The sequence below is a fragment of the Aplidium turbinatum genome, chromosome 1, assembly GCF_918807975.1.
Source record: "Aplidium turbinatum chromosome 1, kaAplTurb1.1, whole genome shotgun sequence".
Taxonomy (NCBI): Eukaryota; Metazoa; Chordata; class Ascidiacea; order Aplousobranchia; family Polyclinidae; genus Aplidium; species Aplidium turbinatum.
Genome location: NC_137472.1, coordinates 45,661,335 through 45,688,423, shown reverse-complemented (window position 1 = coordinate 45,688,423; position 27,089 = coordinate 45,661,335). Strand labels below are relative to the sequence as shown.

Below are 27,089 nucleotides of genomic sequence, written 5' to 3'. Positions count from 1 at the left end.
ACAACGTTATCAAGTTTAACATATTCAAGTTTATTACATTTACAGAAACACAAAACTACGCAACAAATTAAATATCAAACGTTTTCGACATCACAAGATGTCCTCTTCAGGAATAACATATAAACAATTTAACTACATCTGAATAAAATACAATGGTTTATTAAAACTATAAAGAGGAAAGAACAAAAACGTTTTTGTTTTTTCGAGTTTATAGTTTTAATAAACCATAAATTAAATCCTCTATAGCTTAGGATATTTCAGGAAGCCTTCTTGAAAAAAGAATGAGACATGCTCTACTTGCTTTGCTGGAATATTTTCTGGCAAATACTTCGATTAAATGAACTGAACGAAGAATGCCTATAAATAAAATTTCTTCTCTTTTAGGCTTTTGTTTAAAGTTGTAGCCTACTTTAATTTTATTGTATTATAAAAATGAAACAAAAGTTATTAGTAATTTTTATTCTTGATTTTGTCTCCCATTTATCTGCTGCAGAAAATCTCACAACCACAGCAGGTATGAAGTATTATCATGAATTTCGAACGTGAAGACTAATTCTATGGTAGCCGATAGAGGAAAACGGACAATTTTGGTTTACTCGAAAGAGTAGTTGCTATAGCCCACATACATTATTCATACATGCGATCAAAGCAGGAAGCCCTTTTGTAAAATATGTTCAGCAATCAGCATGTTTTATGTTTTCGCATTTTAATGTCAAGGCATCGACATCGCGAGAAAATGTGGGTGGGAATCTTCGCCACAATAATTGTTAAAATACGAGACAGTGATATGATTTAAATTTTAAAATGTAGGTATTTTTTTCAATTTTCTCGAAATACTGTACCACAAGTTGTCGTTACTTGGCATTTTTTTGGTTTTGGTGTCCATTTCAATACTTGCTAGTTAGCACAAATACTAACTGTTGCATACAAGCAACCCAATGTTACATAGTCTATTGTACTTTATATAGACTCAACTACTGTACAGTGTACACAAGACTTTTTATAAATGATACAAAATATGATGGAGTTTATAGTAAGTTTGTACACCAAAGTCGCATCATGATCTGTCCTAAGTTCGGCTATTTCGGAAATATGGCTCTTTGTCATGTTATGACTAATTGCAGATCTGCTGGTATTATTAAAGTATGAGCCTAGTTGTACAAGCTAAGATGAAAAAGCTACAGTAAACAGCTCTGACGTAAATTTCATCCATACAACGCACTAAATATTGAGGTCATCACACGCCTTGATTTCGTCAGCTTTCGGCCGAAATTTCTTCGAAAATCATAGCCTTTTCTTGACAAAGAGGTCTTTTGTAAGATATAAGTTTTGCCAGTTCTCTTCTACTGGATATACGTAAGCCTATACCCCGTCCCAAGTATAACTTATACCAAATCATAAACAAGGTATGCAACTGAGCAAAGGTATACGAAAAGTAGGCTATATACTGCCTAATTTTGGGCTTCTAATATCATTTTTATACAGTTTGTGAAAAATTAAAAAGATAGCCTATGTATCAACGCAACGAAGTTGACGTTTAATATGTTTTTTTAGCCTACGGTATTTGATATGTTAGTTGTTATTATTCAATTGTGGGTTATTGAATACTCAAACTGTTGTTATTAACACATGTTTGTTTGATTTCAGATTTAAATAATTTTACAACCACTACAACAACTACGAATTCTTCCGTCGCTACAACTACTGCCACCACCGCTACTGTGTTATTGGATACTTCTGCGAGCGGTGCCACGACAGCAGATTCTACTGTTGCTACTGCGATATGGGACACTACAACTTCCTCTGTACAATTAAACTCCTTCACTACTGCTGCTTCTAACATGACTGATGCAAGTGCCACAACGGTAATAAAAGTCAATAAATCTGTTTGTTTCATACTGTGAATTCATTTCACTGTGCAACAAAAAAAGAGTTAAGAGGTTGATGAGGATAACTAGTTGATTTTGTCACTTTTGCTTTAGATTGTGTTGATTTTATTCATGATAGTCATGTTTATTTATATTCTCCAGCATAATATAGAAAAAATTTGAAAAGCTTTTTCTTCGCAATATTCTGAGGTAAACATAAAAATTTCCCTGTGCAATCACGAGTTTGTCGAGTTTTTTAAAATTTAAGTTTTGTTGCATAGTGTAATTATTTGTTTGGTAAGCGAAATGGATTTTACCCAGTGCTGTATTCGAGGATATACGGCGGTATACGCAGTGTACTCTCTGCTTTTTTCGAGCAATTATAGTATACCCTCTGGATTTCCAAAGAGAGAGCATATGCTTTCCTTACTGATTCTTGACAACTACTAACTAACTACTTATCCAATTGAGGACCAATGGTAGGCTACACGGGTGTACCATGAACTTAATTCCGTACCGAGGTACAAAAACAATTTTGTACCTCTCGTCCAATTTTGGTGTTGATAATTCATGTTATGGTAGAATAAAGATTAGTATTTTGAAAGTTGCGTATTATTATCATTTTGGCAAATCTGACAGTATACCCTGTGCTTTTTTTACGAATACAACGCTGATTACCAGAGGATACTAGGCTTCATATGAAACGTTTGATTACACTGGTCTACAAGAAGTTTTACAAGACAAGCTAATAATCATTTCCAAGTAATTCTGGTGCGCTGAGCTCTAATCTGAAATCAGAATTTGGCTATCACGTCAGGAATTTATGATAATCCACTTTTTGTTCTTTTTCCAGCAAATAAAAAATATTTTATAGAGTTCATGCTCTCCAACATTGTGGATATAACGTAACAATTAGCTCAGCATTATGATGTTAAAGTTGTAATTGTTCGAAAAAAATGCATCGGGTCTTTCGATTTTGTGACATCATACCTGTCATAATTGACTGCTGGTTTTATCCCTTTCAAGGTGTTATATCACCAGGGGAGTGTCATTGTCTTTGAGGTTGTTGCCATGCATGTGCGGTAGCAATACTTAAGCAATACGCTTACGCAGCTAGTGCTATGCTTGGTCAAAATTAGTAATGTTTCTACAAGCTTAAGCGGTACAAGCCAGCTTTCAAATTGTTGTATTTTGTTATTAGTAGGGCGATTTTTGTCACTAAAGTTACTTTCTTTTAAGATGTAGCAATTAACAAAAGAAATGTTAAGCCAAAATTTTCATAGTTGTGGGGTCAATATTTAAGAAGTTATAAAGTTACCAAAAGTCACTTTTTGTATTTTCAGGTTACTTTTCATTTGTTAGGTCACTTTATTTTGCATACTTTTCTGTCTAACTCGTCTATTTATTTATCTTTCATTGCAGCTGGAGAGATGAATTTACATTCTATGTAATGCCATAAGACTTAATATATCTTCTACTATGGTACGGATTTTAGCTTTGCACGAGCCCATGCTTGTTCGTATTGCGTGTATTCTCGAAAACTCGTAAACTAATTTTTTTCGATAAAACAAATTGTGTTATCTATATTTAACCACTTGTTTTCCCTGCAACAGCTGAAGTGTTTGATTGACAGAAACTTCCTGTCAGAGAATGTAAAACATTACATATGTGTGATTTGAATGTGTAATTCTAATTTGAGCACAAATTGAAACTAATTTAGATGCTTTTTTATGTTGAATTGCTGCTATTTCTTTCACTTTCTTGTTTTTGTTGAATAAAGTTAGCCTACTTTTTGGTAACTTTTTCACAAAATTAAAGTCACCGTTTTGAGTTTTTTAGGTTACAAAAAAATCGCCTTAGTTATTAGCATAGCTGGCAAGAGCGGCTGCAACAAACATGAGTACTAGAGTAACTACACCAAGTAGCCTAGCTCATGGCCACCTGGAGATGCGGCCTGATTTGTCACATTTTGCAGATTTTGATTACAGCTACTGCTAGTGCTTGACTGACATTTTTTGAGATGTTTTTACTTTTTGCGGTTTCCTAATGACATAAAACTTTTTTGTTGCCTTGGGAAGCAGTAGCAAATGAGAAAAAGTAAGTTGAAAAACGCAAAATCAGACTGTTATTGAAAATTAACAGTCTGACTAAAATCTACAAAATCAAATTTTCTTTGTTTTTCAACATGTGAGGATGTTAAAACCTATTGTGTGATCTGGGGAAAAGAATAAAGAAAGCGTAAAAATCTAATTTTTAGAAAAATTTATTTAAACGTTCGCCCAAAGTTAGAAAAACCTGGAAATTTCTGCAAAATGTGACAAATCAGGCCTTATCTTTAGGTGGCCATGCCTAGCTCAAGACTAGGTTGGTTGAACATCCAACTAAATTTTTGCTGCATATGCGATAGTACAGTACACTTTACCTTCTGATTCTGTGAAGCTTTTCAGCAGGCACATACTTGCCTGCAAGCAAAGCACTACTTTGGATATGAAGTCAGTGATCGAAACGAAAGCCACACTCTACATAACGCAATTGATGCAACACAGAGCTTCTGTTGTGGCTTGACAGTGAAAGAAAGGTAGATGCCTTCAGCTTCTGCTCTGTCAGTGGTAGGCTATGGTGTGAGTAAACTACAATCGCTAGGAATAGTTGCTTTTGCATGACAAAATGTAAGGTGTTTGAACAGAAAGGAGTCTGTAAGTTGAATATTCAGGTTGCCTTCAACGTTCCATCACCAATCCATGGTTCTGAGATAACTAATGAGCTTCTTCCACCTAGAGAAGAAGCATTCTTATTGATTGATATACTTGTGATTTTCTTGCAGTGCTATAAAAGTTTGGCCTCCAAGGAAAAGTCCTACAATTGGGAGGAAGAGTAGATGTCTAATTTACCCAAAAATTGTATGCTTGTACTTTGATTCAGATTGAGGTTGGCTTGATGAAAAAGTTGTGAAAAAAACTATTGGTTCAGACCAGGCCACGGTTTAGACCAGAGGTGGGCAAACTACGGCCCGCGGGCCGCATGCGGCCCGCGAAACCATTCTATGCGGCCCGCCGGTACTTGCGGAAACTTGCAGAAAAGTTGAACGAATTGAATGTAAAACTTCAGGGCAATGGTTGATTTGCACACGAGATGTGCGTCCACGTTAAATCATTCCAAATGAAGCTGTCATTGTTCCTCAGACAAGCTGGTAACAACAGGTTTTGTCACATTCCTTTGCTGAAAGAAGCAAACATTTCTGGTGAACTTGCAGCAAAGTATAAAGTTCGGTTGGATACCTTGGCTATCGAATTCGGCAGAAGGTTCCAAGACTTAAAGAACCTGGAACCACAGTTTAATATGCTCAGCTCTCAATTCACTACAGAAGTTTATTCGGCTCCTGAGGATTTACAGCTGGAACTGCTGGACTTGCAAGCAAATAATGACTTGAAAAAGAAGTTTAAGTCAGATTCACTGCTTAACTTTTACAAGTCATTGTCTGACGATTTGTTTCCAAACTTAAAAACTTTGCTGTTAAGTTTTTGACACTGTTTGGATCCACATACACACACATGCGAACAAGCATTTTCTTGTTTAAAAATAAGCACGTCGTAGAACAGGTCTTTGCTGACAGACACCAACTTGCATGATGTTATGAGGATATCTACCAGCAAACTTGCTCCCAATTTGCAGAAGATTGTGAAAAACTGTGAACAGTTGCACAAGTCTCATTAACTTTTGTGATGATGATCGCATAGCTTTAAACGTAACTGAATGTGAAATACAAAACTGTGTTTAATATGAATATGCGTTTATTTACACACCGGGTAAATTTTCCTACTTTGTAATGAGAGTGTGCGGCCCCCGGCTGCAACATTTTTTCAAATGTGGCCCTCAGTACAAAAAGTTTGCCCACCCCAGGTTTAGACGGAAATGGAATTGCTTAAGTTATTTGAAAGAAAACTATGCTGCTATCAAAACTGATGTCAAACTCTTTTTCTTATATCTTATTGAACCAGGAATCAGACACCCTTTGCTTGATGATGGCTTCAAAGAATGGCTAAGCATCCCGTTCTATAGCAACACGTGTTCGATTAAAGGCAGCAATTGACAATTGTTTTGAAAGTGTCAAGCATGAACAGTTTTAGTGACATTGTTGAAAACATACTCAAAGCATTGGTTTGCTTGTTAACATTCCTGTTAACTTTTTATCATTAGTTTTGGCTCTCGAATTTTTAATGCATGCTGAAAATAACCATATAGGCCTACTACAGTATATGGTGCTTACTGATATCTTGAAAACTTGACGTGATAGAGAAAATTTGACTTCAGATTTGAGATTAGCAGCCGAATTTCAGCTAAAAACACATATCTTTATGTTTTGTATAAAAAATAATTTTTTTTTTGTAGACCAGTGTTATTTAATAAGTTTGTAGGCCTACTGTAAAACAAGAGAATATTAATCAGTCTTGTGTTAGATAGCCTACGGTAAGTTAATTTTTTTTGGACGGCTGCACGCAGTTACAAAACATAACTGCACTTTAAAGTTGTGGTAACCTACAGTAAGCTTAATTTTCATTTGTGACTTCTATTGTGCAGTGCAGTTTACGTTAAATTTAACAACTTCTTTTATGATTTGTTTTATAGATTTCTTCCGTAACCACACAAGCCTCTCTGATATGGGTTGAAAAAAGTTTAAGGGTACGGTAAATGGACTGTAGTAGGTCGAATAGTGTTTAAATGTGGCTTGGACCTAGGACTATAGTTAGCTGTTGGTCTTACGTATTTTGCGATAACAGTAAGGTTCTCTATATTTATGGAAATGTGCCAGCCTTTGACAGACGGTTCTCTTCAAAAGATAAAAAAGCCACGAATCGATTGAATCGGTTTATGCTATAAATTAACCTTGGTGCTTTTGTGCACAATGCTTTCGGGTAAATAATGTAGGCTAACTCCCGATGTTAATTAATTCCACCGTCTTCTATGCGATTTTGAAACAAAGCCATGTCTTTATTCTTTCCAATTATTGATGGTTCCTTTACTTGTTATTCATAGCAGTTTTGATAAATTCAGAGTAAACAAAATTGATTCCTGCTTTTAAAATAATATACTAAGAAACGGGCCATATTAGGCTACTACAAAGATCTCAAGGCCTCTCGTCCAGGTCGAGCTGGTGAAATATAATTTGCCTGCACATGCCTACATCATTAGGCCTATACTATACTGTAGCAATTCCTTTAAAGCCCGGGTCAGACTTACTTCATCTACTGCTTTCTTTAATACTTCCTCCGCTACCACAATAAGCTACTTGTGTCTTAAATTTAAGACGTCCAAGAAATTTCTTTTCAAATGTACTTTTCAATTTTTTCCAAAATTTTTAAACTATAACAAAACTTTCAGGGTTTTTCTGAGAGTTCTTTAATATCGATGGATATTGATGCCAGCTACCTTCGTAGAAGACAAGTGCTGTTCAAGGGTGAGCAGTCGTCTCAATTTTGGGCAATTGCAATGGATTATCACCGGAATCTAATCTACTACACAGATTATAGAGAAAACTACTTTGGAGTATATAACGTACAGGTAATTTGCTTCAATCTTCTGGTTGAAGATTTTAAGTAATTAGTTGGTCGTTATTTCTTTTTTGCACTTAAATTAATTTGATTAAACGATTTTACGTGTACTTTGGAAGTACATGCGTTTTTAATACACTTTTGTGAAGTTGTTTCATTTTTAATGCAAGCGTTTAGTACTCTTGTTCAATCTTATTCACTTTCATCAGAATCAATGTGCTCACTAACGCTGCGTTCTCATCCATAGAATTTTATCAGTGCTGTGAATGCAATATCAATATTATTTTTTCGCTTGTTTACATCACAGTGTCACCGATCCCAACCTTATTTTCTTGTAGAGACATTTTTCTGGACAAATAATGTCGCCGCACATAAGTTATTGAGAAGCATTTTCGCTGCCTTTCGAAAGCTTTGTTTTTTCAGTTGAAAACTCACAAAGTTCTATTTCGAGGATTGAGTTTTGGAATAGACGGGTTGGCTGTTGATTGGTTTACTGGAAACATATACTGGACTGACACTGATCTGCATCGCATCATGGTGGCTGATCCTTCTCTCTCTCACTATCTTCCCATTGCCACGATAGACAGCTTGGTTCCTGCTAAGATAGCAATTGATCCTCTACAAAGGTGCATTAAACATGATGTGACTCATTTTCCACCATCTATCTAACAAAAGATGTTATGTTTGGTAATGTGGCTGATGAATGAATACTTTACACTACGAAGTTGTTCTTTGCGACTTGGCACGTATGTTTATTGACTTCCGTCTGTTTAGTTTCAGTCAAATTTATTTCAAGTTTACAATTTTTTTCCTAAAGCTGGTCAAGTTTTATAGAACTACAAAATTATATCGAAAAGTCGTGCACTACCCAACATGAAACAGTTGATTTTGTATCATGAAACAGCAACGATCCATCACCAACGACGAAAAAGTCATTTGAAACTCAGTGTTGAAAAATTAAAATACGCTACTTTACAGAATAACTATAGCAAAAAAATAAACAAAACATTTTCATAAATTATTTTGGCAGCTAATGACTTCTGCGTTAGTCTGCACTTTTGTGTTTATACACCAGCAAAACTCGACAAAAATGCAAAAAAATACGCATTTCCGAGTCAATGCGATTATTTTCAATTTCTTTCACACACAGGTCACTGTTTTGGTCAGAAAGAACTTCGACGTATTGTGCCATTTACAGAAGTGATTTAACAGGAAATAATCGTACCCTTGTCCATAATTTAACTGATACCAAGTCCATTGACGAAATGATTGTAGATGCTGTAGAAAAAAGGTAGGCAATTCTTATACGGGGTCGAAATACTGTACAGCAATGGGCCAAACGGATACTTGCCATTTTACACGGTAGCATCACAGCCAACAAACCACTCTTTTACACTGATTTAACTTCTAAAAACGTTGAATCTGGAGTGAATTTTTAGCTGGGGTAGTGGTTGTTTTTTAACGTCGCATAATTTTTCGTCAGAATAGTTTAGATTTGTATTTTAAATTTTTTTTATTGATTTTCTTACTCTCTGGTATTTTGATTGATCTTGATCGGGAGAAACAGATTGGCAGAAACATTGATAACGAGAAACAAAGCACAGCCATTTTTTATCATTGCCAAACTAACCTGAATGCTGTTTGTTTGAAATTGGTCAAAAATTACACCACAAACTGTAATTATTATTATTACAAGTTTATTGTAGGCAGAACTTTGCCTAATAAACTAAATTTTAAAATAAATTTATTCTATGTGTTTCTTTTAGAAATGCCTAACAATTTACAAACAAAAAAATCATTCACTTTGAACATGGCTTTTGAGCAAAACTTACAATTACATATCGAATCTGAAATAAACAATTAGCAATTAACAGATTATATTGGAGTGATCGAATAATGAATTCTCCCACGAGAAGTGCTCGTATTCGATCTTTTGCTCTAGATTCTCCCACAAGCATAACCACTCACTTCACCTTGACATTTGGCTGGATTTTAGGCATCGCTTCATTTCAGGTACGGTAAGAATTGCCTTTACAACAGACAAAAGATTATTACTATCACGTTATAACGTTTTTGTGGATTTTATAAATTTGTTTATTTTACATCTTGAAAATCCTTTGAGAAGATGTGTAGCCTAAGCTATGCCGATACGCAGTTATAGTCAAAGTCAATACAGAATAGTCTAATGAATCTTTCGTTTCTTTGTGAAAGTGGTCATGGTATATGGCGTTTTATAAAACTCTTTCTTTCACAATTCACTATTTGGATACAACAGTAATTTCGTTTGTTCATCGAATAGTGTCACAAACGTTTGGATTGTGCTGTTACAATGAAAAAAATGATATAGACATCTAAATCTTAAAATTATTATTTTAGGGAAATTTGTTTGTGACTAACCAGCAGCAAGGGCATCTCATGAGGTATAACAAAGCCAGTCGTAGGTTGTTGGTAATTTTACCTAACCCAGGAGCAATTCCCCGAGCAATGATCGTTTTTCATCCAAGCATTCAGCCGTTGTCGGATGGTCAACATCAAGCTCGTAAGTTATATCCAAACTGCAGTGTAGCTTTTGGTATTAATACCTTTAATTGCCAAGTTCAGCGTTGACCTAGGCAGCAAATCAGTTCTTTTTACTTTAATTCAACGTTTTGAAACGTTGAACCAAACCAAAAAAAGGACTGAGTGGCTGAGTAGGGATACATTGCTGGTGACGTCGAAACCTTTTTTAACTCTACCACTGTTCCACACAGTGATGCATAAGCTCGGTTACTTTTGCCAGTCATAACAACAGATCTTTTAAATATAGATCCTTGTGATGATAACAATTGCGAACACCTTTGCTTAACGGACGGTTGGGATAGCCATCTATGCGCATGTGAACTCGGTTACCAGCTGCAAAGTGACAATTTTTCATGCGGGGTGAACTTGGTCGATGACAAGTTTGCTTTGCTTTTGGACGAAAAGCGTCAAACTATTTATCAGGTGAGATGCACAAGAAAACTGGTAAATTTAGTCGTTCGTATTGTGCAGTGTCGAATCTAAACAACGAAGTTCGTGCATTTCAAACCAAAGACTTCGGCGATCAGTTGTGGATCCAGATCGGGCCAAAATTGAGCTCTTATAATAACATACGGTTGTCAATGGTCTGTAACTCACGTCAACTGGAATTTGTATGTTTTGCGAATACTTACCTTTGAACTGCAAAAGGAATAAGAATATTAATTAAATTATGCTTCTTAATAAGGTATCTTTGAACAATTCTGAAGAAGTTTCAGCTCTTCCTATTGAGAACGTAGGCACAGTTCACTCGGTGGACTATGATTACAGAGACAGAATGATATACTGGTGTGATACCTCTTCAAGAAGGATCTTTCGTAGTCAATTAAATGGCGATGGTCGTGAAATATTCATTGACGATGTTCGAGGTAAGAAAACATCTTTTTCTGTACACCTTCTTTACATTATATAGGATCGATGGCTTAGCGGTTAGTACGTCCCCCTCTGAATACGTAGGCATGGAGGCGATACCTTGTCGGTTCATAACAAAGACTTTTTGAAAGTGGCACTGAATCTTCTTTCTGCTTGGCACTCAGCAAAGGGAATAAATTCAGGATAATAATATACTGCGCCTCTATACGGCTGCATTGACACTGTCTGCTTTGCGCTGAGGAGTAACGTATCTGTCATAGACGGCGCAACTAAAAACACACAGTATTATTATTATTTATTTGTACATGGACTGAACCAGTAAAGACCACGACTGGTTTTAAGGACCACGACTGTGTTTAAAGACCACTTCACAAATTTAACAAGATACTACTTCCTTTTTCCATTGTAACATGCGCAACAGCTTTTTATTTGCAGTATTTTTGTCTACTAAGGAAAGAAACTAATCTAATGTAGTGGGTATCACCTGATTAGAGTTGTTCTTACACCAATGGGGTTCGGGTGACTAACAGCTGTCTTCCGGCATCATTCTGTCAATGGTTGCGCGGTGCTTGTCGTTATATACAGTTGTTGTTTGTTTATGCAGTCGTTATACTGCAAACGATAGAATCTCGGAGGTTGTCCATTTACAAAATGTCGCTACTGCAGGCCTTTTTGCTTTTACAGTAACCATTAATTTCTTGATAAGCCTCATGTGTGCGAAGGGATGGTGCAGCGGTTAAGGCGCTCGCTTTCCAACGATATGATTCTGGTTGTTAAAAAAATATCGCTCACCCCCACCCGAGGTGTAATAAATTCGGTTGGCGTATTGGCTAAAGGAAAGGGGGCCGAAAGAGAGGAACCGGCCACCCCACTTTTCTTGAGGCCAATGGCTTAGTACGATGAGAACCTTTTCTTTTTATTCCCCAACGCTTGGTTCAAGCAAAGGAACACCTTTATCATACATTTTTGAAGAACTTGTAGGTTACAAGTTGGCAAACTCACCAGCGCATTGATTTTTATTTTTTTTAATTTAAACTGATTATCTCGTTACTATTTGTGGCTTACTGCTATAGTTTGTCAAAACCGAATTGTATTTTCGGTTTTCAGTCGTCTTCTTTTCAATATTCAACGTAGTTAAAATTTCGTTTCTGTTGGTAGCGTTTTCCATCGGTATTGACCATGTTACTCGAAATCTGTACATTGCTGACGCTGCCTCTGATGCTATACTTGTCGCATCTTTGCACCTTCCGAACATCACGGCAACCTTGCATGTGAACGATATACACACGGTCTGGAAGCTAATCGTCAGTCATAGTTTAGGGTGAGTTAAAAATAATTAATTAAATGATATTTTATAGCGTACGAAAGCAGCTGATACGCTTTCTAAGTTCTAGGAGATGTAAGTCACAGCTTCCTCAATATACGCCACAATTTTCATCCGCAAAGCATTTCTCCACAACTAATTTTCCAAGTCAAATTCGTTTAATTTCTGTGCTGAACACTGCACAGTTGTGACATATTCATGACTTTTAGTTTTAAGGCTTTGTGTATGTAAGTTTATATGTAAGCAATATTATTGTAAACTTATTTGACATTCATTAGTTTATGCAAAAGGTTCGGAAGTTAACTTGTGCACAATACATTAGGCTTAGTTGCTTCACGAAGTCGATTTATTTGTAGCAAAGTGTTTTGGGCGGATTGGGGTCAATTGGATTCAAATAATCGAGGTGTACGAAACTCAGGAAGTATAGAGTCGATCAACCTAGACGGCAGCGGAAGAACCGTTCTAGCAAATGATTCGTTAACTCCACATGGACTCACATTGGATGAGCAATGTAAGTTTGAAAATCAACACAGCCGCTAGACACTAAAATCATAGAAAATATGCAGATTCAGTACTTATATCAACTGCTTGGCCGAGAGGTAAGAGCGTCCACACGATGTTTAGATCATCTTTCAACGCTTATCGAGGCACGCATTTGAAATACATGCTTGAAAGCCTTTTTTTTTGAAGCTTAAAGGCTGATTACCATAAACGACATTACGTCGGCATAAAACAAAAGTCTTTCAAACTGTTTTTTGTAAGCAGGATTTTGGATCGAAATTTACCATATCTCCCATAGTCAAATTAAAGAAAACAGACTTGGTTTGGCTTATAAAAAAAAATTGTGAGACGTCGAAGCCATGTTATTACAGTAGACAAGATCTTATTTATTAAAAGAGATGCTTTCCCGGCTTTTTGGGTCTACCCAGCGTATATACTGACTTAGTGACTTTATAAGAAATGCAAAAATAACAATTGACTATAAACTGAACCTTTTCTTATATTTTTTGAGATAAATGTCATGCATAAAAGATGCTTGTAATTTTTATAACTCGGTTAATTTCTGAAACAACGACTCAACATAAAACGAAATCTGGCTAATTTGTTGAGATCATCTGCCATCGTCGACTGCATATCGGCTAGCCTAGTGGTGAGAGCCCTGGTACAGAACTCGAAATGGTGCTGGTTTGATTCCCCTCGAAAGAATGCTGCTGTGTTTTTGGCGAGACACTTCACAGCATGCCTGAAAGCAAACACAAAGATTTGACCTCTTTGCTTTCCCACCTCTTTGCACTCAATCCAAATCTTCAACCACCGGGCGAAAGCCTGGATATTATTATTTATTTGCGTCAGACAAAGCCGTCCATATCCCAAAAACACAACGAAATAATACACAAACTGCAAAGAGAGAGGCGGAAACAAAGACTTTCCATGACGTTTGTGCTGCAGCAAATCAGTCGTTATTTTACATTGATTCAATGTTTCCAGAAAATGGTGAAAAGTAATTCGTTGGTTGATACACACTGTCATGAGTAACGTCACTCTTTGCTTTTCAGCTTCTACTTTGTTCTGGGCCGAAATCGTAGGCGCTTCCATTCGGTGGCACAATATTGAGACTGGGATGAGTGGAAAGTTTTCTTTGAAGTTTGACGGAGTCAGTTTTACATTTTATGTTTTAAAGCAAAGCAACTCTTTAAAAGATTTTAACTAAATTCTAACGTGCGTTTTGATTTAATTGGAAATAGAACGATTTATTGTTGAAACGTCAATTTATGTATGTTTAAAGTACGTAACATGAGCATTTTTTTCACAGGTAGCCGTCAATTTTGTTGTGGAAATTTTACACTACAAAGGTTTTCTTTACCTCACTGATATCGAACTGCCCAGTGTTTATCGGGTTTCAACCAACGATGTTCTCGCAAATTCTTCGCTTGGTGGAACTCAAGTAGAACGGTTTGGTCCATCGATATTTTACAGCCTATCTGGAATTCGTATTGTGGACAGCTCCGAAGTCGTCCACACTGGTAAGTGATGTGGATTTTGTCCAGTCACTCGAATTACCTAAAGTAGGGTTTCCAAATTATGAAAAACATTTACATTCAAAAATTAAATAAAAAAGATAGACTCATGGCCAAAATTTCAAAAATTATGGAAAAAGGGCCCAAATGCAAACATTTATTAAAAAAGCCCAGCTGGGGAGAAACAGCATAAACACTTTAATTTGAAACACAAGAAACCGAACACCTTAAAACATCAGAAACGGGGTGCCAGTAGGCTACATTATTAAATTCACTTCTAAGCTAGCAACATATAGCCTATTTATACGATAAATTATGTCAAAACACTTTTGTTAGAGTAAGAAACTATATTTGTATGATGCTTCAAAGATTTCAAGTTAACAATATTTTATTTCGGAATGCTTGTAATATTTCAGGTTCGTCCACATGTTCAAATTTGGCAGAAACCTGTCCGCAAATTTGCCTGCCAAACGACATAGATCATATTTGCGTATGTGCTCACCATTCTGACTACATCGCCGCCAACAACACCTGCACACAAGTTCGCAAATCTGGTAACTTTCAATAAAGCACAGCATTGTGATTTTAATTTCTTTTTGAAAAGTATTGGCAGGTCGTTGTGTTGCTTTCTAATGACGTTAAAAGCCGACAAGCGAGAATGTTAGCAATGTTTTTTTTTAATTAGAAAAGAGAATTGATCAAAAACTATAATTTTTACTGTAGTTTTTTTTGCTGATATTGAAGCAGCCAATAATGCCATTGCTTTATTTTTTATTTTTTTCAAGTCTCGATCAATAATGAAGGTGCCATCATAACATCATGAAACGAATCCTTCTGACTACTTGTTTCAAACATTGCTTGTGATAAATATTCACAATAAGCAGCTTTATATTTGTATTTTAAATTACTTTCTATTTAAACACACAAATCAAGTTACTGTGTATGAGTTTAGTTTCCCATGACGCTCCTCATGTTTAATGATGGAATATCAGTAGCTCTCCCCCTCATATTACATTAATTGTTGTTTTTCAGATGATATCACTGCGCCAAGCTTTGGTAATACATGCCCTACATCTACACTACGTCTTGTAGATAAATGTTCAAACACAAGAGTATTCAATTTTAGCGTACCACAGCCAAAGGACGAAAATAATGTTACGTCTTTTAAACCGGCGGTATGTCTTTGATTCTTGATCCCGACACTCAAGGTCTCTATCTAACGTTTAGCTCGTTTATTTGAACCTGTAGGTTTGTTCATAACTTGCGAAAATGGGACAACTTATATGCATAGATTAGAAATACTCTTGAAATTAACAAACTGATAAATTTATAGCAAGAGCCACGAAACTTCAAGCTTTTTAAAGTTACTGCTTGTATTTTCACAATGGTTGGGAGATTACAGTAAAATAGCCAAATATAACTGCTTTTGTCTTATCCAGGCTGCGTAGTGTAAGTCTGCGGAATAAAAATTTAGTATAGACAGGAATGCAACTAATCCTCTCTTCAAGCAAGTGATTAAGCATATTGCCAAGACAGGGCTCTCAGTAGATTTTAAGCCAACATCCTTTCGTGAGCCGTGCTAGCACACTCTCCATTCAGTCAATGATAACTTTAGTTTTTTGTTTAGCAATCTGGAACTCCACCATACAATCTATCTACAGGAATAACAGCATTTAGCTACAGAGCCTTTGACGCAAGTGGAAACGTCGGAGTTTGCTCATTCTCCGTTTTGATTATCGGTAAATAAATAGTTGTTTTGTTCTGACAATTTTGTTTAATGGCCAGGCTTACGTGTGAAATTCGAGGCTCACACAAAAAATGTAATTACGTTCCCAAGTTGCCGTTTACAGAATTGCTCGGTTTGGATAGTGGCACAGTTTTGACAAAAGTTTCAAAGAAACAAGCACATTTATATGAAGTCTGGGGGCTTGTCCCCGAAAGGTTTGATAAATTCTATCCTGTTTTAATCGTTTTTATTGTAATTTGTGATCTAAAAATTATGGATTTTGTTCAACGCGCGCTTTTACATTTGATCATAAGTTCATTCATCAAAGGAAAACTAGATTTAAAAGTTTTTGTTAAAAATCTCAGTTAGGTTAGAAATTCCTTTTTGAATAGCAAATGCTTCTTTCCAAAATCCGCTACAGCTATGTCTGTACCATCTTTGCTTTCCAACCTCTGTTCATTGAATCGTTTGTCTATTTTAGGTGTTCCTCCTTGTTCCAACCTTCCTACTCTTCCTGAAGGAGCGCAGGTGCGTTCCACCAGCTGTGGATCACAATATGGTTCCGTGGTTGCCGTATCTTGTCCAGGAAGCGATGATGTTCGATTTCAGGTGTGAACAGTGAAGCACAACAGTTGCTGGTCCAAAAATATCCAAATGGTTTGCTACTTGAAAGAAAGTTGTTTAACGTGCTAATTTATGGCTTTTTGACAATGATATTTTTTTTAATGTACTTTGCTTTCTTTTTCCGTGTGTTACCCAGTCGATATTTTGCTCTGCTTCTTCTTTGTTTGAGCTACTGATGCCGAGGGTCTATCGATAGTTATTACAGCTGTTCATACTATTACAGTATATGGTCTTGATTGATATAATCATATTAACCTGTTAGCAAAGTTAGCCAAAGTACTTTGATGGGGTATGAATTTAAAAAAATATTTTCTCTTAAAATGTTGTTACTGCAGGAAACAAATGGCCTACACATCGTCTATGTGCATAGTGGAACACGTTGTTACGTTTTCATCTTACTTGTTTTATATCGTCTTTATAGTAAGTTTAGTTTTCTTGATATTTTAAAACCAATCAAAAGGCAATTTTTTTGATTTTTTAGTATGAATGTGATGCGTTGACTAATTGGAAAGTTGTTGGTGATCCCGATTGTTCGTCGATGCCGACGTCCTCCCCACCAGGTACAGGTGAGCCATCGACCAAACTTTTCTGACAAATACCTACAATAATGTGTTGTGCTCACCGTAGTGGTAAGTTCTCACTCCAGTGCTGATGCCTTCGTATCAAGACAAACTTTCTCTTTCTACAACAAAGATTATTAAGAGCAGTGATATTAACCACAACATTATCAATTGTATAATGTTTTAGATGTAGATGGCAATGCTTTTAGAAGAAAAAAATAACGAAGCCAACTCAGCACATCTATATATTTTTTATAATTGGGCCAGGTGAGAATCAGGCCAAATTGGTCCAGTTATCCAAGTGTTTTTATTACAACGGGGTCAAATTCAAACGATTTTAACTGTGTGATGGAATTCAAATCATTTAATTCAAAAAGAATGCAATTTTTTTTTTTTTTTTAAAAAAACAAAAAAACAAAACAAACATAGAACTTGCATGCAGCACTAGTTTAACTTAGCTTGTTATAAGCATGGTGATGTTACAACGAATTGACTGCAGTTATCAATTCTGCAGTGTTTGTTACCAATGCTACCGCAGTAATGACTTCTCATGGTAAGTATTAGCTTGTGAACGCAATCGAACCTAACTTGCAATCAATTTATTTACTTAACAATATTTATATAATATTTACTTAACAATATTTATTTTCTAAATCAACTTGTCAATATTTACTTTGTTGCTAAATTCAATGCCTTGGTGAATTCCTTCAGAGAGATTTATTTGATAAAAACAACCCTCGTGGTGCAATCAAGGCTAAGTCTTAATGATAGGTAGGCCGCACAAGTTACCCCATGGTAGACTAATGGGGTAATGTTTGCTAAAGCATTTGTAATATAGTGTTTATTTCGTATATAACAATGTGATCAAGTCATTAGTTTGCATCTATTTTTTTGAATTGATATAACTTTGATGCTGCCAATAGAAAACTGATCTATTTCTCATTAAACTATACTTGGCCATTTTTTTCCCAAGTTCTAACACACTACGATAATTCAACCAACTTCACAAATAATTAGCCTATACAATCATCGTAACTAGAAAATGAAAATACAGCAGTTGTTATCACATGCAACTGAGCAAAACAATTTTATGAGTGGTTTTTGCACTTTTAGTATTTCGGTTCTAAGAAAACGTTTTTTCACTCCATCCTAACAAGCAGCGTAGACTTGGTTTGAATTTTTGAGACGTTTTGTTGCAGGGAGACACAATGTTTATGTCATAAACAATGAATTAATATTTTATGTTTGATGATGTTGGTTACATGCACTCAATTTTATAACTGAGTGGTATTTGCGCTTGAAGTTTTTTCAACGATAATAAGGTGTAGCAAATATCACATCAACGTTTGCCCGTAAGCAAAGTCGCATTCAGGTCAAAAGAAGTCCGTAAAACTATTGAGAGCTCCACATCTAAACAAAAATTATATTTTACTGTACCACAATTTTTTGATCTAATAGAAAACTTCGGTGTGGTTGAGTTTTGTCGAATATTTTGATTACCAACACTTTTAATTTCAGTTGAGTTTATTTTGAATGTCTGAAAAAACGAAAAATATCGTTTGATTTTTTAAATGTATAACTTTTTTAGAGCACCTTATTTATGCAAATTTTGTACTTTGCTACGTATGGCATGTATTATTTAAGCTGTAAATACACTCTCATTGAGCACTCTTATCTTATTGTTGGAATTATTTGAATATAATGAGTCTGCATTCATACATTTATTAATGAAGATAAATAATTACTGACATAATCTTGCAGTAGCCTACAGGCTACAGAATGCCATTAAGTGTTGTTGGTAATTTCACATTGGACGCATTTACAGTCATTTGTTGTTGTCGATTTGGGTTAGAGACCGGAATCTACGACGCATTGCAAATAAAACATCAAAACTCCGGTCTCAACAAGCATTATAGGCTGCTACGCTTGGTAAACGTGTTTTCTTTTCCAGCTAAAATTGAATATTGATGGATTTTTGTTTATTTTGTAGCCTCGATTTTACGGTTATATCGTCATTGTTGTCGTTTGTGTTATCTTTTCCATCGCTGTCCTGGTCTTGCTGCTAATTTCTTACAATGGTAGCACCAAGGGTAACCTACTGTATAATCGAGATAGTTTGCATGCAGTTGATTAGATTTAAGTTAAACATAACAGCTTTCACATAGCCATATGTTTTTACTAATTTCTTCATATTTATTTTTATAGTTAATTGTTTTCCAAGTGCTAACGCTGTACTGCCTCAGTGTTATGATTAGTTTTGTTGTTGATTTTATGATGGTTTGAATAGTCTGATCAAAAAGGCCAATTTCTCTACCACTATCAATCGCACGTGACAATGATTTTAGATTTACAATCCTTATGCGATAAAACGATTGCAGATATCGCTAAGCGGTAGGCTAAACCAGGTTCATTCTCAGGTTGTTAAATTTCAATACAACTCTCAGTGTTTACTTCCACAAGTAGCAACTCATCATCGTTTATTTCAGGTGACAATAGACGGGGTGGAGCAAGTGGATTGAGTGGTGGTGCTGTAGCTGCCATTGTCATCGTTATTATCTTGGTTGTAGCTGTTGGCCTGTTCGTAGGAAGAAGGTAAGAACTGTTTAATATTTATTCAACTGCAGTAATGACTGCAACTACAAACGACTGCAACTAAGCTGCAAGTCTTCAGTAACACTAGCCAGGGGTTCTTAAACTTTTTTTTAACGCGGACCTCTTAAAAAAATGTTTGGTTTTCATGGACCCCCTTTATGGCCTAGTCCGAGAAACTTTTTTGATCAGCACGAATTGGACATAACGCAATAAAATTTAAATGAATTGGTAACAAAATTTATTTCTATTTGAATAAGGACCTTCTGATGATCCTCCTTTTAGGGTGAAACAGGCTGTCAAGGGTTTAGAAGAGAGTAGTAGCTATATTTGATTTCAGGTAACAAAATTTATGTTTCATTAAATTTAAGAAATAGCGAATGCAGATTGTTTTTCAATATTTTCGATTTAAATTCATTAATGTGAAGGATGCTGCTGTTTGTCTTCAACAAGAACATGAAATTGTGGCTTCGTCTTTGATAGGGCAACACGCATGTCATCCTTTGCATCCAAACAGTTTCGACTTTTTGTTTTGATAGTTACTAAGGATGAACATCCTGGCTTACATAAATATGTAGACTACGCAAAAGGGATCAGAGCACCCATGGCTCTCTTTGCCAAACGAATATATGCGTAAACCTTTCACAATCTTAACCTAGCATAGCTGACTAGCTTAGCTGCAGCCTGCAACTGATAAAATTTTGCAATGTTCAAATAGCGGCAAAAACAACAATGTGAAAAGTGACGTAATAAACGTACGTAACAATAAACAGTACAACGCGATAACAATCATATGGAAACGCCAAATTAGAAATCATCAGCGTTGTTTGAACTTAATCTCTTTTCTTATGAAAAATTTATTCAATTTTTGAAATTATACACTAAGATTTCCATTGGGCCTTCATGGACCCCCTAAAACTAGTCCGCGTACCCCTTGGGGGTCCATGGATCCCAGTTTAAGAACCCCTGCACTAGACTATTTGGGAAAAGTGATTAGATGTTTACGCACTTACAACGCTCCAAACGTAAAACAAAGCGTATAAGTTTAACTTTTACAAAAGGTATCTGTGAATGCGATTTGTTGAATTGTGTCTACTTAAATACAATTATTAAAGTGTGCTTTAACGAAAAGCATTATCAGAGTCTAATAACGACCAAAATAAGGTAAAAATTTGTTGGGGCAAGCTCCCAGATCCCAGCCTATTTTAATGTATTTTCTTACCTCAAATTTTGTACTGTCCATTCTTTTTTTACAAGACATTTTTGGACGGAGATCTGTGGCCCCAATTTTTGCTTCTACATCCGCTACTGAGTGATCGTCAAATCTGTCCTGAGTAAATCATCAGAAATAATTCACAGATGACAGTGAAATGAAAAGTGTGTGATCACTTAAAAAGCGTGAAAGCAAAAAAGAGCTGATTGAATTAAGTTTGTAATTTTTTCGTTCTCTTTTATAATTTGAGATTACTTATAAGTTATAACAATTCACTAAGTTCGCAATTCACTTGCGACTTTGCAAACGCAGCCTTAAAATATGTTAATGCTCACTGAATAAATTTATTGCAAACTGGAAATTTTTCTTTAAGGAACATTGGAGATTCTGTTAAGTAAAGTAGAAAGTTTGCGAGTCTTGTATATTCCAAAGTAGCAGCCTGAGATAGTAAAAGAATATATCCTCCGGCACACCTGCTCAAACGAAGATGTAGAATTGTCATATCGAGACGAATGCCGGTGGTTTAAGATTTCAGTTAAGAGGACTCAAAAACAAGGAGGTCAATTTTCCTGACCACCTTCATGCATATCACTCAGCCGCACAATAGGTGTCAAATTTACGCCTTTTCGAGCTCTGGTGAGGGCCTGCACTGCTCACTGTTTGAAATCAAATATGTTGAACTCGGTATTGTGATGTGGTTTTATATATTTGTGGTAGGCCTACAACAAGGGTAACTCTCTACCAAAACTCCATTAACAAAGAACCTTAATTTTGCAGATATCTTTCGAACACCTGGTTGTCGATGAAAGTATTTTGGAATAGAAGAGATGACACAGTAACTTTGACAGACGGCTACAATTCTTTTTGATCTGAAATAAACTTTTGGTGTTAAAATTTAAGAATTTATTCATAAAAGACAAAACTGTATTTTATCTTGAAAAAGCAAACTATGCTCACACTTTTTTACCACTTTTATCTAGCTGTTTTTAAAAGACGCATTAAGAGATAAAGCCAGATAGATAACTGTCGATAGCTAATTTTGATAATAGAATTTCATACCTTTCAACATAAGTCTGACAAAACGAAATTTCTTCACAATGCCTTGCGCTACATCTCTGTTCTTGTGATGTAGTCGGAATAATGAGGTCGGTTTTAATTGTATCAAGCCTTGCACCAACGTGATGGCTGTAGAACAGATAGAAATTATTTTTGACGTTCCACCCAACAATATCTGGCTTCTTTACTATCCTTTATTTTATACATTTTTTGATCAGAGTACTACTGTAAGTCATGTGTGATAAACTCTGCTGCTTTTTCCATCCTATATACCTACTATTACAGGGGAGGATTCAGCAAGTCACTTTATGGAGGTGATTTCAATAAATCACAATGATGTGTAGGTTACATTAATCCGACCTTGAAAATACACCATAAATACATTTATTTTTAGGGGGCGATCCCCCCATTCTCCCCCTCCCCTTGAATCTGCCACTGTACCATTGTGCAAAGGCTACACATTTTATATATTTACTTATATCAATATTTATTCGTTGTTTTTGTCAGTGTGATAATTTTTTTTTAGATTGTGTTTGCTTTCTTTTTCTTACGACTGTTCTAAGAATAGTTTGCGTCGTCGTCGTCTGAGCTTCTGGGGCCGAGGGTCTATCCTTTTACCACCCCAGATTCACGATGTTCCCGGACTACACTGGAAGGCTGCTAAAGAGCAGCCAGTCTTTAGTTTCATCATCCGTTTGGATTTTCATCATCAATAGTTTGCGTTTGGAGTTTCATCATCAATAGTTTGCGTGAACACGTTTTATCAGCTTACGTCTTGTTGATCTTAAAGATGGCATATAACAAAAATATGGCAGTTTAGTATCGATCCCTTCTCGATGATGGTGATTTCTGCCTATAATTGCACTTTTGTGTCGGCATCCAGTGGCGTATGCTACGTCGGATTTTGTGCCTGTGGGCGGGGGGGAAGGCATTCGATTTAATTTAACATTGTTTGGCAAATGGTAGACTGATACTTTACTATCTTATAGCCTGCTCAAGTTTTAAGGTGACCTATCGTTTGGAGCAATATAAATTCTCTCTAACTTTGCGTATGTTACTGTTTTTATGCTTAACATATTAAATTACAGATGTGTGATTTTTATTTTTGAAAAGGGAGAGAGGTCATGTTCCAATGCCCCCCGCCCTTGCGTACACCATTGGCTGCATCACTTGTTGTTTTCTATGATGAGCGCACTGTATTTTTGCTTTGTGTTACTGCATTTTTATTGTAATTATGGCATTGTTCTTCGTCACACCAAGGATCAAAGGCTCTGCCTTTTACCATCTTTGATCAGTGGAAGTGACTCAGGCTTGATGTTTGGGCAAGTGTCGAGCAGCCATTGGATTGATTGGTCGTCCCGTTCTTGCAAACCATACACACCATTTGGGCTGATGATAAATGGTGCTGTGGCTGATGGTGTGGTCTGTGATATGTTCCTCCTTGCCGCACTCATAGATTGCGAATGGTGTCATTCCCCATTTATGCATGTGGAGCTGAATAGTCCGAAGCCAGTGAGCAGGTAATTGAGCCGCACTCTGGCAATTCTTGGCAAAAGAATTCCGTTTGGGTGAGATCCAGTGTCGGGATGAAACTTTGAAATTTTGTGGAGCTTTTTACCACTTCAAGCTTCATTGATGGTCCGCCTGGAAAGCTACACTGATGGCTTTGTCTTCAGCAGTTTTCATGAGAAGTTGTGCGGCCTGTGCAAATTGGTGTCTCGATTTCAATCGCCGGGGTTGCTCACTTGCAGGCTCAAAACGCCTTGAGTTGAGCAAGTGGTTAGAATTTATTACGCTACGAGAAAGAGACAGGATGGCTTCGCGACGAAGCTCAGCTGGTTGGATGCCAGCAAGAATGTGGAGATTGTCCAATAGTGTACGACGCAGGCACCCAGTCACAATACGTAAGGTGTTATTTGTACCAGTGTCAATTTGGTAGCAGAAAAATTGCACTTCAGACTCCAGGTGCATAGTAAGCCTATTTTGCCAGAGCGTAGTCTGGCGCAATGGTGGTAATGCGCAGGATGTAGACTCCGGAGCATCATTCAGAGCCAACAAACCAAGTTAAAGAGTTAAAATACACTAATAAGTAAAAATATCTGCAAACTCATCTTTTTTTTTTAAATTTATGACAGATATTGATTTTTGTTGTTGCAATTTTGACGCAGTAATCTTGCTTTGACAATTTTATACCATTGAATATTAGACTGAGCTGAATGCGTCAAGTTGCTACAAACTTGGCTTTCTTGTTTATTCAACAAATACTCAAATCATTACACATATTGTGTTTACTTTAACTTTGACATGTTACCCAAACATAATTTTAGCTATCATGCTTAAAATAATCCACATTTTTCAAAATTTTGAGCATGCTGTAGAAAAACGGTTTCAAGTTTTCCTTAGGACTAAAAGTTGAATGGTTTTATAAATTCTTTGAAACGTGTGACAACGGTTGATTGCGTTGATCAAAATTTATATAACGTGACCTTAACATTTTAATTTTTTAGTAAAAATAGTTGTAATAATGATATCTTCTGTACAATTTGCTGCATACAATGACTTCCTTTGTTTTAAGAGTTACCTGGAAAACTGCCAGCACAAGTTTTGATTACTCTTGCTCTTTCTTCCCAAATTGTGGGAATTCCACTTAAGGTCGTAAAACAGTAAATGCGTTATTGGTAGTGGCGGTTGTGGGTTCTATATCGCAGAAGCTCCAGTGGCCTATGCTTTTGCTTAATGGTGACATTTTTATGATGGAGGGTTGAAATGGCGTTTTTGTGCCAGATAAAGCATCAAACAAGCAAACAAAACAGTCTTCCCAAAATAGTGACTACAACCGCTACTGCAGGGGTTCTTAAACTTTTTTTTAACACGGACCCTTTGAAAATTTTTTTTAGTTTGTGTGGACCTCCTTTATGGCCTAGTCCGAGAAACTTTTTGATCACCGTGAATTAGACATAACGCAATAAAATTAAAATGAATTGGTAACAAAATTTATTTCTATTTGAATAAGGACCTTCTGATGATCCTCCTTTTAGGGTGAAACAGGCTGTCAAGGGTTTACAGAGTAGTAACTATATTTGATCTGAGGTAACAAAATTTATGTTTTATTAAATTTAAGAAATGATAAAATTGCAATTGCCTGTAACTGATAAAATTTTGCAATGTTCAAATAGCGGCAAAACCAACAATGTGGAAAGTGACGTAATAAACGTACGTAACAAAAAAATGCAATGCGGTAACAATTATCTGGAAACGCCAAACTAGAAATCATCAGCGTTGTTTGAACTTAATCTCTTTTCTTTTGAAAAATTTATTTCAATTTTGAAATTATACATAAAGATTTCCATTGGGCCTTCATGGACCCCCTATAACTAGTCCGCGTACCCCTTGGGGGTCCACGGACCCCAGTTTAAGAACCCCTGCGCTACTGGGATGCGACTTTTACTAGACAATCTAAGGACATTTGAGAGAAAGGTTTCATTTTTATTCGATTTATTAGATTGTGCGTGTAATCCATGTGTAATGTGTATTGGTATTATCAAAAGCAATTGCTTTCAATCATTTACGACCTTGGTATTTGTAATTTGTGGCTTCGACCGAGATTTTACAAGCAATTTTGTTTCTTTGTATCTTGGAATAATTTCTGCATATAAGGCTTTATACCTAGGAAATTGAAATGTGCTTGAAAATGAAAAACTATAAAGTTTTGTGGCAATTGGTAGGCTACCATAGTATTGGAACATCTTCAATAATATCATTGAATTACATGGTCCGCTGTAGAAGCTGTTCCACAGAAAGATTCTCTCTTATTAGCCTACACTACAGTGTTGTCTGCAAATATACAGTTGCGTGTAGTTGCATTGATGTTACTGTATGGCGTCTGAGGGAGCCGATGGACTTGTTGTAACGGCCAGGGCCGTTAAAAAAATAATTTCGGTACCAATGAGATCCTCAGGCTCAAATCAAAACACTTCTAAAAAGTGCACATCCAAAAAATACACGGTGGCTTCTTTAAGTTCTTGGGGCCCTTGGAAAGTTTACGCGGGTTAATCCCATCCTACAAAGTCAATTGTGTTTGATTGACGATAAATCGTCCAAAAACAAATGTCGTTTAATGTCCGTTCTGAGCCTAATCGATCAGGTGCCAAAATTTTCAAGTAGCCTAAACGACAAAATCAAAAAACCCTTCAAGTCGACATTTCACTCTGACCGGCCTGAGCCAGTGGTTCAAAGTCTCTGCTAGTAAGCAAAACCGCCAGGATTGAGCTTTCCTAAAGTTGTTCTCAATCGGAGGGTTTCCACAATCAATCAGAATACATGCATTGCAGATGTTAGTGTAGTTCAGCGTGGTGTCGATCTCTACAATTCGTCCTTTATACGGTACGTTGATGTTTAATCAATGTATTTATGGAATACTGATTTATTGAATTGAGACCAGAAAAATGTTGATTCAACTAAATCTGTGGTTGAAGGTAGCAAGATAGATGCTGACTAACTGAATGGCCAAGTGGTAAGAAAGCGCCAGTGTGACGTTTGAAAGGAGGTTTGACATCTGTTTACCCACTATAAGTTTAAAAAAATAGCCCATATGAAAACTTCAACTGATTTTTTGGCAAAAACATGTAGGGCTATCTAAAACGTATTTTTTTCTTTATAATTGAAACGAAATCAAGATCTAAAAGTTAGCGTTGAAAGAAACCAAATACTTTGATAGTTGGTCTACAAACAGTTATGTAGACGTAACTTATCAGCTATATACTATGGTCAGCTTAACATGCAAAGAGAGAGCAATAAAATACTCTTATAAACAGTGAAGCAACTATGCCACATTGTGAGACCATATGTTGGGCTAGGTCGGTATCAATATACTCCCTGATCTTAACAAAACAGTCAGCGCCCTTAAAGTCATCCAGGGTCTAAAAGTAGGCTGCACCCAAGATCCTTCGGTCAAAGCCACTCTACTGCCATGCGGACTGCGGTTATTTACGACATATAAACGACATAACTACGTCAATAAATAAATCGAACAAGAAATGAATCACATTTTAAATTGAATTTATATCAACTTTGAATATTATTATTTTTGTCCTAAATTGCAGATGTTCTTCTATAGTGAATAAAAGAATAACA

General features: G+C 36.1%; 1 protein-coding gene across 1 annotated transcript; it reads left to right on the top strand.

Annotated features, from left to right (window-relative positions):
* The first annotated feature begins 432 nt into the window (after positions 1 to 432).
* Positions 433 to 25,805, top strand: LOC145766343 (low-density lipoprotein receptor-related protein 2-like). Its single transcript, XM_082578038.1, has 24 exons — positions 433 to 514; positions 1,648 to 1,865; positions 4,555 to 4,742; positions 5,051 to 5,282; positions 6,495 to 6,548; positions 7,248 to 7,427; positions 7,841 to 8,043; positions 8,568 to 8,708; positions 9,292 to 9,430; positions 9,794 to 9,956; positions 10,224 to 10,399; positions 10,662 to 10,842; positions 12,005 to 12,167; positions 12,527 to 12,681; positions 13,727 to 13,824; positions 13,984 to 14,194; positions 14,605 to 14,742; positions 15,221 to 15,363; positions 15,816 to 15,927; positions 16,396 to 16,523; positions 17,020 to 17,104; positions 17,613 to 17,651; positions 19,585 to 19,690; positions 21,678 to 25,805. The coding sequence occupies exons 1-24, from the start codon at positions 433 to 435 to the stop codon at positions 21,766 to 21,768; spliced, it is 3,426 nt and encodes a 1,141-aa protein (XP_082434164.1). The 3' UTR covers positions 21,769 to 25,805.
* Positions 25,806 to 27,089: the final 1,284 nt, after the last annotated feature.

What these genes read in the sequence shown, in the direction of transcription:
- LOC145766343 (XM_082578038.1), top strand. Translation starts at nt 433, where the DNA reads ATGAAACAAAAGTTATTAGTAATTTTTATTCTTGATTTTGTCTCCCAT. An exon ending in TTGGAGTATATAACGTACAG is followed by an intron (nt 7,428 to 7,840) that starts GTAATTTGCTTC and finishes TTGTTTTTTCAG; the next exon opens with TTGAAAACTCACAAAGTTCT. An exon ending in GTCCTCCCCACCAGGTACAG is followed by an intron (nt 17,105 to 17,612) that starts GTGAGCCATCGA and finishes TCAATTCTGCAG; the next exon opens with TGTTTGTTACCAATGCTACC.